General features: G+C 35.7%; 1 protein-coding gene across 5 annotated transcripts in view; it reads right to left on the bottom strand.

The window, feature by feature from the left end:
- Positions 1–18,209, bottom strand: part of LOC124614045 (juvenile hormone esterase-like) — a 496,653-nt gene that overhangs the window by 155,115 nt on the left and 323,329 nt on the right. For all 5 annotated transcript variants that reach the window (XR_006979685.1, XM_047142877.1, XM_047142878.1 and 2 more), the window contains one exon: positions 2,817–3,019. Coding sequence is in view for 4 of the 5 variants with exons in the window: in XM_047142877.1 (XP_046998833.1) it covers positions 2,817–3,019 (203 nt within the window). In the remaining variant the exon portion in view is untranslated. The remainder of the gene's footprint in view (positions 1–2,816; positions 3,020–18,209) is intronic.

Raw genomic sequence — 18,209 nt, 5'->3', positions numbered from 1 at the left:
GCTGCTGCTTTGTTTGTGCTCATCCATTCCTTTTCCTTATGTTAAGATAAAGACATCATTTTTCATCACCAGTAATGATACAGGAAAGCAAAGCTTGATGTGGTCCATCAACCAGTTGATGACAAACAAGCAGAGATGCACATATGGCCCTTTTTGTGGGTTTGGTTTAGAACACGTGGTACCCACACACCTTGCCATTGCAGTCAAATCTATCTGTAGGTAGTGTCATTCAAGAGATCAAATACCTTCTTCATGAAATAAGGACTATATCATTGCCCTTATGATGGAAGAAGCACTGATTCCTCATTTTCCCACAGTTTTCTAAGTGCTTATACTTGTGTCTTGAAGATTTTGGATCTAAGCATTTGTGACTTGGTGACCACCCCAGAAATTTCATGGTGAATGTCTTCTGGTGGAAATGAAGCTTCAATATATGCTACAGGGCTGTTATAATCTGATTTGGAAGCATTTTTGAACTGAACACAAAATTTAATCCTTTAGTGCACCCTCATTCAGATGTTTGTCAGTGAGAATAATTGATGTATTGTGTTCTGCTCCTTGTCTTGGCTTTTTGTGCAAGTGATTTAATTGTGATTTCTTGCACATAAAGATTAGAGCTGCATGGATTCTGTATAAGACCATGTCATATTGTCAACATTTGCCCAAGACTCTATAGAGTAGGTAGTCACCGTGTAAAGATGGAAATAAAGAAGTCTTATTAAAGTGATATCTAGAATTTGTCAGATGTCACAAATTCTCTCTTGCACTAGTACTTTATTTGTCAATCTGAGCATCCATTACACTGGAACACTATTTGAGGGTGTTGTCTGAGAGCTTTCAAGCTCCAGAGCCTTTAGCAAAGAATGTCTTTGTGACAAATGGTGATCAACTCAGGTGTGAAGACAGAGGTCAGAGTGCAGCATTTTCTACACACAGTGTGCCCCAGGGATATGTCTATCCTTCTTTTAACCAACATACCCAGGACAGGTATCTGGGCAGCTTTTTCAGCTTCCATTATGAATTTTATATTATGATGGATAGGTTTTAAAGGTTCTAGTAGCTCGTCATGAATTTTTTCCATGTGGACATACCATAAATGTGTCATTCACATATTGATAGAAACAGGTCAGTTCGACTTTGGCAGATTTTAGTACACTGACACCTCACAGTGTTCCACAACAGGCAGAACTGAATTAGCCACCATCATGCTGTCAGTTTGTTCACAATATTTGCTGTCAAACATGAGATAAGTTGATTTGAAATGTGACTAATCTCCAGAAAGACTGACAGACTTCTTTGGAAATATGGCATGTAGTGTACTTTGCACCCCTGAACAAAGATGAAAAGCAGTCTTTGTATTGTTAAAGATGATCTACATTTTGAAAAGCTAGGTTTGTACTGCGTTCCATGTGATTGTGGCAAGACTTACATAGGACAGGAAATTAAAACAGCCAAGGAGAGGCGCAAGAATATGAACAACACACCCAACTAAAACAGCCAAGCAAATCAGCTTTTGCCAAGGCCTGACTTGAATGTAATCATAAAATAAAAGATAATGGGGCTGGTATTGTGGAACAAACATCAAGTTTTTGGGACAGCATAATTTCAGAGTCTATCAAACAAAAATGTCAGAAAAACTGATTAACTAGGTTGGCAGTACCACTTTAAACAAAAGTGGTGTTACATACCAGTACCTCTCTGGAAGAGTGATGTATAACCTTATATGTACTGCTGATGAATCATAATCACAAACTATAAGTGGTATAAAATTTTAATATTTGGAAGAGCGACAAGGTTTTGCAGTTTTATTATTTTTGCCTGTGGCCAGTACACTGAGGGATGCCATGTCATAGTACACTGAGGGACGCCATGTATCTTCAGGTGGGCATATGATCACAGTAATTCCACAAGATCAGATACCTGTGTTGGTGTCTCTGCATGCTCCATGCATTGCCATTCCATACTAGAGTAGTATACAAGTCATGAGGAATGGCCTCAACATAACACTGCTGGAGTGATTCACAAACAAGGGCAAGAAGACAATGATTCATGTCAATCTTATGTCAGATTTGAACAAGATTAGATTTGTTTCCTGTGTTAAAAGAGTCTTGTACTGAAGAATCTACTGTGTAATTATAGAAGAATATATGGAGATTGTTGTTGAAGAAATTATTCATATTCATAAATGAGAATTCAGTGCTTTTTTTTGGGAGGGCGGGGGGGGGGGGGGGGGGCATTGGGAATCAAACTTGGCTATAAATAATGGTACAACACCAACATCACTTCACCATCTGGTTGGAGTTCGGTAGCAAGTATGCATAACAATACTGATCACAGGACCTGAAGAAAACAGCTGACTTGGCTGTCAAAATATTGTGCACAAAATGGAATTAACAACTCACCTGCACACCCAAAAGCATACTATTAACCTGTCATGCTGAGAAAGCCTAAGAGATCAATTAATAAGTATTCTTCATTATTTGTAGCCAGTTTTGGTTTAATCAAATTATCTTCAGTTATCTGTTAAAAGGGCAGCATGGACTTTGGCCCAAAAATGATTCTAGATAATAAGGAGTTACTTTTTGGACTGTTTTAATACTGGCAACATTAAAAATTATGTAAATATCTAAATTATTACATGATTTGTGGTGTTTGTTGGTTAGGTACAAGTCATATGACATACTTGTATCTCTGCTGTCTATTTGTAATAACTAATCGTAATCAAAGTTGGAAGTATTTGGAAGAAACAGATATTTTATTTAAAGAAAACATATTTCTTATATTTGTCACTTTGTTTCAAGCTGATGGGTACTTACATCTATAAATCTTGTAGAATCATTTAGACTAAGTGGCTGACTGGGAAAGAATTGAGAACTTATAGAGCGGTAGACATCATTTAGTTGTTCCTCCCTGTTAGTTATTTCTAGAGGTATGCTCCTGTTGAGTTCAAGAAGCTGAGGCATCAGTTCATCAATACGTGTGTTCAAGTCTTCTAGGAGCTGTGCACTATTTAGAATAGCTGCCAACAGAAGAAGTAAATTGTAATATGTTATGTTGACTTTTATGTTAGCAACATGTTATAGAATATTATTATTCAAAAATGTTAAAACAATTCTCTAATATAATAAGATGAAATATGCAAATTAATAACCTGCAACTAAGACAATTTGCGATGTTATGCCATTCTAGAGGTGTACTTTTGTGAAATTTCCTTAGTTAATTAGTTTATTGAAAGAGAACATTTTAGAACTTATTGGAGACACTTTAGCAGTACACCCAAATAAAAAACTTTCAGATTATTAAAGTGTTGGCACATGCATAGTTTGAGGGTCGAATGTGAATCTCCACTCTTCAACTGTTTGAGTTTGATAAAATTGTTATATTGTTATAAAAGAAAGTGACTGGTCACAGATATCGATGTAGTCAGCAAGTTATTGTTATGGTTAAAGTGAAGGGCGTCTATGAATGCAGCCATTATGGCACAATGTGGATGAATTTGTAGTCAGTGTAAGAAAATTAATCGAAAAGAACAATAAAAATAATGAACAAATAAGAATGCTACAAAATGCAAGCACACAAAGGAATCTGAAATAGTCAAAGGAATCTAAATAAGAACAACTGGTTAGTTGCTCAGCTTTAAGACCTAGGTATGTGTTTCTTTCCAACAACCTGACGAAAAATACATGAACAACATTTAAAAAATGTTTAACAGTATGCATGTCATCACCTAAAGTAGAGACCAAATTCTGCTTTTGGGCTGTCTTCCCATTAATAATTTATTTGAACTCTTCCAAATGTGGCATGCAGTTAGTTGCATGCCACAATTATTGCACACTAGTTGATTGTACCAACAGAGAAGAAAGCCTTGCATCTAAGGGCAGCCCACATACAAGCTAACAGAACCTTCTAATGTGGCAGTGTTGGATGACACACACCGAAGCATAAGATACCACACTAACTGTAGATCAAAACACTAATGTAACGCACAACATTAACCACAGGTTATGATCACCGATGTATTGTACAGAACTTACTCAATGTGAAAACTGTTTAACTTTGTTTATTCATGCAGTTATAGCTATTTTGACTTTAATTAGATAGCTTTAAATCTGACAGCCAGCATAATTAGGTAAATATTTGATTGTAAAATATTTCTGGTATTGCCAAAAAGCAGACATTTCCAGTATTGAAGCATAGTGGGTAAAGTCATAACACATGTGATGTAATGATTTAAAAAGTATATTAGTGTCACACAGCTTACTGTAATTTGGTAGATAACAAGAGTATGTCAAGTAAAACACTCTAAACAGTTTTAGCATAATGTAATTTACTGCATTTTTAAACTTCTTGTTTTAAAACTTACTGTTGCAATATGTGCCTCATGACATGACACTGCTTATGTTAAAAGTTAATATCTGTAAACCTTCAAAGACTGAAGTAATTTCAGAAAAAAAACATGTCTGTAATAACGGCCTGAGATGTAAACCATTATCATGATTGTATTTAAGGGACATGATAGAGACTTTGCCAGCACAGCCTAGAACCAGTATTTGTAATGCACGCACAGTATCAGTTTAATCTATCAATTTTGTTGATATATTAAAAAGTTTGAACAAGAATTGTGTCACCTTCTTCTTCCAGTATACCCTACTTAGATATGCCAGACATCATCTGAACACATGAACGAGTGAACTGCAGGCACTAGTCCTGAAAGTGGATTGTTATTATGAAAAAGCAGATGTCCATCTTTCATCAAAGTAGCATTTTAGCCATTAAGTTAAGTAAGTTGCAGGAGGCAGTTTACATCCTCATTTGCTGATAGTGGATGGAAGATTCTATGCTATGTCTTTACCAAAGACAGCTCGTTCTGTAGTAGACACTTGAGCGCAAGTCATTGACCATTTCACACCGAACAATCTCTGTGAGGGCCAGAGAGCATATTGTGTGGTCAGTGGTGGAGAAGAGACCTGTAACCATGCTATGGTACATGGTTCAAAAGGAATAAAACTTCTCTGGGGTTCTCTAGAATTCTAACGGAGAAGTATGTCTTGGCAGAGTTCCATAGTAAATGATGTATTAAAGCTTTTGTAAAGCAGAAATGTTTGGAAAAGCTGTATCATGATGCTGTTGATAGCCTTATTGTCACTGCTTGTGTCTGTATATGTGTGGATGGATAAGTGTGTGTGTGTGTGTGTGTGTGTGTGTGAGTGTATACCTGTCTTTTTTTCCTCCTAAGGTAAGTATTTCCGCTCCTGGGATTGGAATGACTCCTTACTCTCTCCCTTAAAGCTCACATCCTTCCGTCTTTCCCTCTGCTTCCCTCTTTCCTGATGAAGCAACCATCGGTTGCGAGAGCTTGAAATTTTGTGTGTGTGTTTGTGTGTTTTTTTATTGTGTCTATCTACCAGCGCTTTCCCATTTGGTAAGTCTTGGAATCTTTGTTTTTAATACATATATTTATACTCTGTTCTCTATAGGAATAACATGACGTACAAATTACACTATGTATTCTTCCGCATTTGCTTGAATCTCATTGGATTTCGTTTCATATGGAGAAGTAGCAAAGCTGTGACCAGTACAGTCAAGTACAATCATAAGGACACATTTTATGCTGTATTACATGGAGCATTAATGTGGGACAACAGCTTTACTGGTTCATTAAACATCGACAGCCCTGGCCAGCCAGTGATCCAGGTCAGATTAGATTAGTTTTTCGTTCCATAGATCAGTGTTGAGGAGATCCTGGTGGATGTGGAACATGTCACTTTTTTTTAAAGCTGAAATAACAATACTAATAGTATGAATATAGACACTACATCATTTGTTTCTATTAAAAAATTCGTCAATGGAATAGAAGTAGTTGGCCACTAGTAAGCCTTTCAAGCTCCTTTTAAACTGATCTTTATTTGTAATTAAATTTTTTATGTTTGCTGGCAAATTATTGAAGATGAGTGTTCTTGAGTAGTGGACCCCTTTTTGAACTAAAGTAAGCGCTTTTAAGTCCTTGTGCAGATCATTTTTGTTCCTGGTATTGTATGTATGAACTGAGCTGTTTGTTGGTAAAAGAGATATATTATTTAGGACAAATTTCATTAAGGAGTAAATATACTGAGAGGCAGTAGTTAGTATACCCAGTTCTTCGAAGATGTTCCTACAAGACGTCCGTGAATTTACTCCACAAATAATACGTATTACACGCTTTTGGACTCTGAAAACTTTTGTTTGACTTGAAGAGTTACCCCAAAATATTATACCATATGACATTATGGAATGAAAGTAGGCAAAGTATGCAAGCTTTTTCACTTTTATGTCGCCTATGTCTGCTAACACTCGAATTGCAAATACAGACTTGTTAAAGTGTTTCTACAGTTCTGTGGTGTGCTCCTCCCAACTGAATTTATTATCAAGTTGTAATCCCAGGAATTTAAGACTGTCAACCTCTTCTATCTGCTCTTCTTCGTACTTTATGCATATGCTGGGTGGAAACCTCTTACAGGTTCTGAATTGCATATAGTGAGTCTTTTCGAAGTTTAATGTCAGTGAGTTGGCTTTAAACCATTTATTAATATCCATCAAAAGATTATTAGCAGATCTTTCTAGACCTACACTCGACAAACTATTTATTGCAATACTTGTGTCATCTGCAAACAAAATGAACTCTGATTCTGGCAGTGTAGCTGATGAGAGATCATTAATGCACACAAGAAAAAGCAATGGCCCTAAGATGCATCCTTGTGGGACACCACATGTAATTTCTTCCCATTCTGATGATGACTGATGACTTAATTCACTAGTCCCTTGCACTGACACCCTTTGTTTCCTGTTAGTGAGGTATGACTTGAACCATTTTCCAGCACTGCCCGTGACACCATAGAATTCTAATTTATTTAAAAGGATGTTGTGGTTTACACAATCGAATTCCTTTGACAAATCACAGAAAATACCTGCTGCTTGTAACTTGTTATTTAATGAATTAAGTACATTTTCACTGTAGGTGTAAATGGCCTTTTCGATATCAGAACCCTTCAGAAATCCAAACTGTGTTCTTGATAATATGGTATTTGTGGTCAGATGGTTGAGAAGCTGCCTGTACATTACTTTTTCTAAAATTTTTGAGAATTCTGGAAAAAGTGAAATCAGTCTGTAGTTTGATGGCGTCTCTTTATCCCCATTCTTGAATAGAGGCTTAACATCTGCATATTTCAGCCAGTCAGAAAATGTCCCAGTTATAATTGACTGGTTACACAAGTAACTTAGAATTGTACTAAACTCACAAGAACATGCCTTAATTAACTTCTTTGATATTTCATCGTAACCACTAGAATGCTTTGTTTTTAAAGATTTTATTATGGAAGTTATTTCTTTTGGTGAAGTGAGTGACATATTCATGTACCTGAAGCTATTTGTAAAGGCTAGTTTCAGATATTCAAGGGCATTATTTACTGATCCTGACAATCCCATTCTATCAGTAACGGATATAAAGTACTTGTTAAATAGATTTGCCACACTATGCCCATCAGTTACTAATGTGTCATCTACCCTTAGTGCTATTTGCTCCTGTTCCTTTCTGATTCTACCAGTCTCCTCTTTCACTATATGCCATATTGTTTTTATCTTGTTCCCTGACATTGCTATCTTCTTCTCATAGTGCATTTGGTTAGATGTCTGAATTACTTTTTTTAATATTTTACAGTATTCCTTGTATTTAGCTAAATCATCAGCATTGGAGCTATTCTTGGTTGACAGATACATTTTCCTTTTTGTCTTACAGGAAATCTTTATTCCTTGTGTGATCCACGGTTTTATTGTAGACTTCTGTTTAACTTGAGTAACTTTTAGAGGAAAACGGTTTTAAAACATGGTACTGACATTTTTCACGAATGTGTTATATTTTTCATTCATATTATGAGCACTATAAACATCTTTCCAGTTCATATCTTTGAGCAGTTTTCTAAAACACTCAATTTTTGGTTGATTGAATACTCTCCTGTACTCAGATTTGGTAGTCTTGAGAATCTGCTTAGAATTTACAGCTAAAACAAGGAGCTGCATGTCATGATCTGATAGTCCATTTATTACAGGTTTTATGGTATGATTTTGTTCCGTTGATTTGTCTATAAAAATGTTATCAATGGCTGTCCTTGAGGACAGTATCCTGCAATGATGTGAGTAGTCGTAGTTCAGACATAACAAGAGACGAGCAAAGAACCATTATAGCTTTGAACGTTATTTAATTATTAAAGAGAAAGAAATAATATTTGACAAAACTCTATCTCTACTGTACACTTCTTAGGCAACCAGACAGAAAGCATGAATTGCTCTTGTTCCGACCTGACATAGTATTCTGATTACAAACAACAGAGATGAAAATGTCTAACTTAAACACAGGGTAATTTTTCTGAGTGAGCAGTGTGTGATAAAAAAGTGTATTACAGGGATTTCACCATACTGTTGAATACTGAAGCCACTGAAGGCTTTAATTTCTGTCAGTCATCTGGTAATCAGTTAGCTCCTTCCTTATCCGAATTTGAGATATACATTTGTGTTCTGGAAGTCATTTGCTACATCAATAATGAGCCAATCAACAACAGAATCCAAGAAGCCAACCAGGCACTGCATTTTCTCCTTTTATGACGAGCAGTTCTATATCTCACCATTGTTCAGCAGTGACATGTGAGTAGCTGCATGCATTAGTTCCAGTACGTGTGGCAGCTTAATGCTATTGTTACTTCCCAGGTAAAATCCCATAACTTGGCTCTGTTTTGTTAGGTTCATATTGCAATGGTAAAGTGGCAAATATAAAAATACAGGATTTGTATGATGTTCTCGATGCTGTGAAAATAATTGTTTTTCATGTTTCTATGACACTTACTCACACCTGTTGTATAAAACAATGGACATAGTCCAAGTAAAGAGTATTTGGTTCTTCATTTCTGCCTTAAAAAATAAATTACATTTCCTTGATTTAAGCAACTTTTATTAACAGCTTTTCATAAAATATTGATAATTAAGAATTTATATTTGAAATGAATACAGGGTTTTCATGTGCAATATGTAATTAGAAACAAGAAGATGCACATTATTCACAAAAAATGATGACGAATTTTACAATTACACATCCAGCCTGGAGCCCCTCTTTCTGCTGTGGTGATTGTGACTCCTTCTCATCCAATGACTGTGTCATTATTATGGGAGGTTCATATGATGTAGCAAGAAATCAAGCAAATGATTCAATTAGACATATGAAAATGGTACTGGGTAAGTTAAATGACACTAAAACAATTGTTGTCAACATTCCACAGAGGCATGATCTTATGAAACAGCCTATTGTGAACTGGTAAGTTCATAAAACAAATGATAGGATTAAAGCTCTATGTAGTAAATTTCAGAATGTGTCTCTAGTAGATGTCAGCTATCTAGAAAGGGAGCTGCACACATCTCATGGTATGCACATGAACAAAAGAGGCAAAAAGATTGTTAGTAGGAAAATTATTGAGGAAGTCAGGCGACATTGTTCACAAAGTGATGAAAAGAAGTCCATTGCCATGGGGTGGTACAACCCACCTCAACAAAACTTGCCACAACACCAGCCACCGCTGGCAAGCCAGGGAAACTTGTACAGCTTGCTGGCCTCACTGCTAGCCCAAAATTATCCTCTAAGGTCCAGCAGGTAAAACTCAGCCTTAAAATCATACACCAGAATCTTGGTAGTCTTAGAAATAAGCATAATGATCTAGACGTAATTTCACGGATTGACAAACCTGATATATTAGTTGTAACTGAACATTGGTACAATGAAGCTCTGATTAGCATTAGTCAACCACTGTGTATGAAATTCTGCACAGCCTTCAGTAGAAAAGACAAGGCTGGAGGAGGTGTAGCAATTTTCACTGTAAGTGAAAGTAATTTCAATGTTATTGATGTGAGTGCCTTCTGCTTGGAAGGAGTCTCAGAATTTGCTGCAATAAACCTAAAATGAGGTAGAGATAACATAACAGTTATCGGTGTTTACAGGCCACCTGCAGCAAATACAGATACCTTTTTTGTAAATCTTTCTGACTTGCTTGTATATATAGACACAACATTTTCTGGGCCAAATGGTCACGTAAATATTATAGTTACAGGGGATATAAATATAGTTATTAACAAATGATGTCAGCACCAAAAAGTGAAATCGCCTGTGTGATGAATTTAACCAGACCCCACTCATTCAGGAACCCACTAGAGAAATTGGCAATAGTAAAACATGTCTTGACAACATAATAACAAACATGACCCACCTATCCCACAGTGCATCGGTTTTAAAATTAGCCATCTCAGATCACCATGCAGTACAGCTTAAATTGTAGCTCCATGAGGCCCCCACTGTCACCACAAAGCAACAGTTTGTAACTAAAAGAATAATGTATAATGACAACATAAATAGACTAAACTGCATGCTAGCACAAATAAAATGGTTTGAAAATAATAGCTTTTCAAATGATAACTTTGCTGCTGACTTATATTACTGCTTTGATACCACATGCCCAGTTGTAATCACAAAAAAGAAACAAACAAAAAATATAAACAAAAATATCTGGGTAAATAGTAATGTCACTGAAGCGAGGGAAAAATTAAAACTACTCCATAGTGCAATGCTGAATAATAGAGAGATTTCTGAGCTAAAGGAAGCCTTCAAAATATATCAAACACACTATAAGGACTTACTCACACAGACCAGGAGCAACTATGTTGCAAATAAGCTTCAAAACTCACACAACATAACTGCTGGCATCTGGGCAGTCATAAACAGTTTTAGAACCTGCAATGACAAATGCTGTATGGACTTTACTATTAACCACAATGGCATGCTCATAAAAGACCAACTGGGAATTTTAAATATTTTTAATGAATATTTTTCTTCTGTAGGGGAAGCCATAAATGACAAACATAAAGACATGCACTACAGTTTTAAAGGTAATACATGTGACCATAGTATAGATCTAGCCCTCACAAACCGTGCAGAAATAATGGGCATCATTAGCTCTCTAAAACCCTCTAATTCAGCTGGGCATGATGGCGTAAATATTAATGTTTTGCAAGCCTGTAGCCAAAATGTCTCTGTACCTCTGTCCGTAGCAGTCAACAATATAATAGAATCAGGCACCTTTCCAGAAAGACTAAAAATAGGACAGGTAACACCCATTTTTAAGAAAGGTGACAACAACAAAATAGAAATCTACAGACCAGTCTCAATCCTTCCTGTCTTTTCCAAAACAGTTGAGAAAGTTATATACAACAGGAGTACAAACTTTTTTAACAAACACAACCTGATGTTCGAAAATCAAAATGGATTCCTAAAAGGTAAATCAACTAGCACTGCAGCTGCTCATCTAATTGAAGAGGTGTTAGGGGGCATCGAAAGCAAGGAACATGTGGCAGGTGTATAACTAGACCTGGAAAAAGCCTTTGATTGTGTGAATGTTGACATCCTATTAGACAAGCTGTGGAACATGGGCAATAGATGCGCTGCTTATGACCTAATGAAGTGTTATATGAGCAATAGAAAACATTTTGTTCTACTTAAAACAGAAAGTGGTGTCTACAAATCAGAGATCACTTGCATAAAATATGGCGTGCCCCAGGGCTCAGTGTTGGGCCCCCTTCTGTTCTTGATCTACGTAAATGATATTAAATCCTGTACTATAAATTCCAAAAGTGTTCTGTATGCTGATGACACGTCCATTGTGTGTAAAAAGGAGTCATGTAATGAACTAGAGGCCAAGTGTAATAATGTGACAAAAGAAATTGTTCAGTTTTCTAATGAAAGCCATTTAAATGTAAGCACCAGTAAAACATGTTTGATGGAGTTTAACAAAAAGAGTTTGATTAATGAAATTGAATTATACATTGGCAACGAATTGGTAAAGAAAGAGTCTAGTGTAAAATTCCTTGGCGTAACAATCCAAAGCAACCTGAAATGGGACACACATATTGAGTCCCTAGCAACTAAATTGTCAAAAAATATATTTACAATCAGTATTATCAGCAAGATCTGTAAAGACACTGTAGTCCTAAAGACTACATACCATGCTCTTTTCTCCTCTCACTTGAACTACAGTATTGAAATTTGGGGGGCAACAACCAAAGCTAATCTAGATAAGCTACTCATTCTTCAACAAAGGGGTGTGAGAATACTCAATGGAGCAAAATGTAGGGAATCTTGTCACAACCTGTTTCCAAAAACAGAGGTGTTAACTGTTATGAACACATACATTCTAAAAGCCATATTACTTGTGAAAAGACTGCACCCAAACACTTATTCAGATTTCCACCAGTACAATACTAGAAATAAAGAAAGATTTTACATTGGCAGCCACAGAACAGCACATTATGAAAAGGGGCCTCAGTATGCAGGTATAAAATTAGCTAATGCACTGCCTAGTGCAGTCATGGCTCTTCCTACAATTAAACTGAAACATCATATTAAGAAATTTTTAGTAAAACACCCTTTCTACACATTAGAAGAGTACTGTACTTATATGAAGAACAACAAATGTTTTGTGAAATTATGTGAATAGAAATCAATAAACATATTATTGTAATTTTGTTGTAAATTAATGACATATCAGAAGAATGTGTCTTGTGTATTGTACAAATAACTTTAATCATTACTGTTTCTTTGTACATGTGCAGTGTACCGTTCGATGTTGAATAAAGCTATTATTATTATTATTATTATTAATTACAAGATGTAGGTATTTCAAATTATGGAAAAAAATTATTTAGGCAAGATTTGACCCAATCTATCATGAACTGCAGGATGTTATCAATCACTTACACTACCGATTCTGCTATAAGTACAATCTGTATCTGTGTCTCAACTGTCTAATAGAGTCACTCAGAAAACTTCAAAGCTGATTACCTCTGTAAGTTTCTGAAAAACATTAAGAACAACTTATTTCCCAGCACTTTTTAACCATGTTCCACATGCATGTTTCACTATGGAACAGGAAGCAGCCTCAGCCATTTTCATACTGTGTAGTAACAGCGCCACAATCAGAGCACAACAGTGCAGAGGTTGTGACTGTACATGATTTTTGAGATATAAATTGCACAGCTAAAGGGTAATTAAGAAAAATATTCATGGCAGTTAATACATTTCAATATCTTAAAGTTTCATTTAACACAACTTAGTAACAATATATCTAATACATATGTAGGACCTACTTCCAAGAGCGTAATAACACCAGTGTACATGTGCTATGGCTTCTGACCAATCACTGTGATTGTGTTTGTTTACATCAGGTTTATTCTTACCATGAACAGAGTATAGCATCCACTGAAGAGATAATTGCAGCCAGCAACGGCCTACAGGTATTGTGGTAATATTGGTCAATTACAGATTTATTTATTTATTTGTTTAGCACCCGTATTATCACATTCATGATATCGGACTTGTCAAAGTACAAAAAAAGTATAAAATATTACACATTTACATCATGTACAAAATCTTATCATTCATGTCAACACATCCTTATAACAAAAACATTATTCTATTTAATTAGATTATAAAATTATATAGTTACAGACAGATAAAATAAAATCTAGTGAAACACCTTGGTTGATTTTACTAAAACATTAAATACCAGTGCTTTAGGTGTAGAAACACATGGTGCAAAAGTCAAGTGCATATCTAGGTACATACACGGATAAAAGTAGTTAAGTTTCGTCTAGGAATAGTTTGATAATAATGAATTTTTGTTTAGAGAGTTATGAAGCAGACCTACAGATTTGAGTAAAGTTTCTGGTATATATTAATGCTGTAGAAGCTGTTCTTTATTAGTAGATTTCTTAGTTCTTTTTTAGTATATTAATGTTTGGAATTTTTTTGATGCTATCTGGCAATGCGCTGTAAAGAATTTTTGGTTTGTAAACAGCACTGTCCTGATATATTGATTTTTTGTGCACACCCCCATGATAGCCATTCCTGTTCCTTGTTTGATAATTGTGGATCTCACTATTCAAAGCTGAAACTTGATGGTTTTTAGTGAAGCAGATGCTTTCAAATGTAAATATGGATTGTATAAGGTCATGATTTTTATTTCCTTAAAGCTACCTCTCCACGATACTCTGTAAGCAACATTACTTATTACAGCTTTCTTTGAAGCCTAAAAGACCGCTTTTTGCAAAAGACGTATTTCCCAATATACTATACCATGCTTCAGTAGACTATGAATGTATGCGTAATAAGTGCTTAACACTGTTTTGGTATTGCAACAATCTTTAAGCATTCTTAATATGTAAAAGTACTTGCTTAATTTTTTGTTAAGCATTTCTAGATGTTTTTCCCATCTTAGATGCTCATCCACCTATAATCCTAAAATTTTTATGTAATTCTCTTACTGAATTTGCTTATTTGATAATGTGAATTTTACATTGGTCCTATTTTCGTTCCTTATGTGGTTGAAGTTCATCAATACAAATTTCTTGTCATTGACAATTAGACAGTTATCTTTAAACCATTTTCTGCCACTCCTGCTGTTTTGTCGATTTTTTGCTGCATCTCATAATCATCCTACCCTTTTATAATGAAGCTGGTATCATCAGCAAATAGTATAGTATCAAGTGTTGAAAACTGTTGTGGTAGGTCATTAATAAAAATCAAGAATAACAATAGTCCCAATACCAAGCTCTGGGGCACCCCACAATTAACTCTTTTATATTCAGAATGGTACACATTTCCAGCCTGAGAAATTTGCGCTCTTTGTTTCCTATCAGTTAAATATGACTTGAACCACTCATAGGAATACCATAGACACCATAACTGTATAGTTTTAACAGTAGTAGATTATGATTTATAAGATCAAACGCTTTGGAAAGGTCCTTGCCCTCAATAGCTTTGTAAACAAGTTGTGGCGCCGATGAGGTCGACACCAGAATCGATCTGAGTATTGTCTTTGAACTAAGCTAAACATTATCTTTGTGCAGTGCCGCCATGTTAGTTCTGTGTAAGCCTTGCTTGTGTAAGGAAGTGAATAAATGAACTACTGTAAAATGGGAGTGTTGTTTGGTGAAACCGACCTGAGCTTCCTCGTCACTGGTGACCCCAAGTTGTAACATCTTCCGTTTTTGCCGTTTTACTGTGTCCGTGGCCTTCGCGTTGTTTATTTTCGCGTGTATTACATCAACACAACATTCGAACAATGACTTTGGCCCAATTCCTAACACCGGATTTTGTTTATTTTCATTCTCTTCAGAGGGAATGAAATATCATAGCAGTATTTATAATTTGACAAGAACTTGTTGAATTTTATATCTACAGAACTATTGGTTTTCATGTTCCAGATTCCATTTTTTAACATGAGATTAAAGACCCTAATGCTGTCATCATTAATTAATCTTCTCTCAATACATCTCCTGTTGTCATTTTTCTCATGAGATATCTCTAAAGTCAATTCAATTGCTTGATGATCAGAGAAACCTGTATCCAACACCTCAGATTTAATGCCATATTTTGTTTTGTCAATGAATATTTGGTCTATAGCACTTTCTCTTTTGCTGTTGTATCTGGTGGTAGGCCTACCTTCTACACCCATGTCCATATTGTATGTTTTTAGTAGATTGACCTGTTCCTGCACTTTTTTACAGTTGTCACTTAAATTAACATTGAAATCCCCGGCACAAGTATGTATTTTGACTGAGTAGATAGTTTAGTAGATTTTCCAAAGTTTTAGAGAACAATTCAAAATTGCCAGATGGGGACATACATATACATGCAATTATAATTTTACTATCTGTTAGTTCACATAAACAATATTCAAAATCTTTTTCAATGCAGCAGACATTTTTAAACCCAATTTCCTTTGATTTAATACCTGTTCTCACATATATGTGTGGTCCACCCCCTCTGCATATTTCCCCGCAAATACTGCTGATCAACTGGAAGTCTGAAATCCCAGCTGCACATTTTTGTATTTTTTGCAGCCAGTGTTCAGTTACACACAAGATTGAAATCTCCTTTAATGTACCATTCAAAACGACCTCTAACTCATATAGCTTACTGGTTAAGTCCTGTACATTATGATATAGGGGAGTTAATGAATTATTCAGTTCTGTGAGAGGTATATTTCTTGCCTGGTTAATTCTTTGAAGAGTAGGCTCTAGTCTTTTCGTTTCTGTCTTGATTTTCACCTCCTGGGAGTCCTGGACTACTTCTTGGTTGTTTTCTTCTGCAGTGGATTGGGGTATAAAAAATTGTTCGGTGCTTCATCCTGGTCTGTTGTCTTTATCTTCTGTCCACCACAGTACAGCTTCCTCCTCAGTCTTTTTACATGGTTATATTGCCTTCTGTGCTGCTTCCCACCCATTTGTTCATTCCCATGAAGGGATATTTACTGTTAACTTTTTGGTTTGTTCTTCAGTTATTTTCTCATACTGTGGTGATATTGTCTTCTGTGTTGCTTCATTGTCACTTGTTCATTCCATAGTATGCATATTTACTGTTAATTTTTGGTTTCATCTTGTGTTATTTTCCCATATTGTAAGCATTCAATTTTGGTAATTTACTTATCTGCCTGTTGCAAGCACTTTACAGAGATCAGTGACGGTGTGGTGGGCTGAATCAAGGCTGAATAATGAAGATTCCTGCAAAGTTATTCTTTTCCTTTCAGCCCATGCTTCGTATAATCAGTCCTCCTTAAAAACAAATTAACATCCAGTATCTTAGCGTGACTGCACTGGGCAACATCTTCCATCAAGAACCTGTTCATTTTGTATATTCTGTTGTTCCAGTCAGCCTTGCCAAATCTGTAGGATACTGTACACAGAATCACTTTAGTGTTCATAGTTTCTGTCAGTAGCATGTTCACAGTGCGTTGGTAATCCTTGATTATCTCATTCTACATAATTTGTTCCAGCCAGAACAATAACGCAGTCAAACTTACTGAAGTCCTTTGCCTTTTCTTCAATGTTATTAACAACATATTTAATGGCGCACTTGGTTTGACAATGGATGTCGCAAAATATCTTGACAGAAGTGTCTTATTTAATAAGCTAGAGCAGTGTTGTCCAGGACTATCAGATAGAAATAAAATCTTGTGTCTTGTATCTGCACACTTTCCAGTACTTAAAACTTTCTTGTAGCTGTCGTTATTTATTTTACAGGAGTTGTTAGACACATTATTTCTTAACGATACAAGAGCACTTCGTTCACTTTTGGGGTTTTCGGAATTTATCATAGATGACACATCACAGCTGTTGTTGTGCACTAAATTTACGTTGCTCTCACACTTTTTTTGATATCCAACTCTTTGTGAAATGTTTATGCACATATCTTTTGTCAATTTATCCGAAAAAGTTGAGTTGTCTTTTGTCTTTTCCTGCTTCAACATCTGCTCATATTTTTCTAATGTAAGTTTAATAATATCCACTTTCAGTTCTGAATATGAAATATAATTTAGAAACACAGGCAATTAGTTTCGATATTTCACATTTATATTGTACACACACTTTCTTTTTACCAGCAAAATTGGCGCTTTTTTGACAAGATACACGATAGACTTTTACACTGGCTGCCATCTTAACTTGAAAAGTTAACCCGTCTCACTATGCACTACCTTGCAAGCAATAGCTACAAAGTGCATATGCTATACTCCATTTATCATAAGAATAAACCTGATGTAAACAAACACAATCGCAGTGATTGGTCAGAAGCCATAGCACACATACACTGGTGTTGTTATGCTCTTGGAAGTGTGACCTACTTATGTATTAGATATATTGTTACTGAGTTACGTTAAGTGAAACTTGAAGAAATTCAAATGTATTAACAGCCATCAGCGTTTTTCTTAATCACGCTTTAGCTACATAATTTGTATTGCAAAAATCATGTACAGTCACAGTCTCTGCACTGTTGTGCTCTGATTGTCGTGCTGTTACTGCGCAGTATGAAAATGGCTGAGGCTGCTTCATGGTCCTTAGTGAAACATGCATGTGGAACATGGTTATAAAGTGCTGGGAAATAGGTTGTTCCTAATGTTTTTCAGAAATTTGCAGAGGTAATCGGCCGAGCAACTCTGTTAGACAGTTGAGACACAGATACAGATTGTACTTATAGTAGAATCGGTAGTGTAAGTGACTGATAACAACCTGCAGTTCATGATACACTGGTTCAAATCCTGCCTATATAATTTTTTTCGCTCAATTTGAAATACCTACATCTTGTAATT

Source organism: Schistocerca americana, chromosome 4 (genome assembly GCF_021461395.2).
Source record: "Schistocerca americana isolate TAMUIC-IGC-003095 chromosome 4, iqSchAmer2.1, whole genome shotgun sequence".
NCBI classification, from domain to species: domain Eukaryota; kingdom Metazoa; phylum Arthropoda; class Insecta; order Orthoptera; family Acrididae; genus Schistocerca; species Schistocerca americana.
This window is presented reverse-complemented; position numbering and strand designations above follow the sequence as displayed.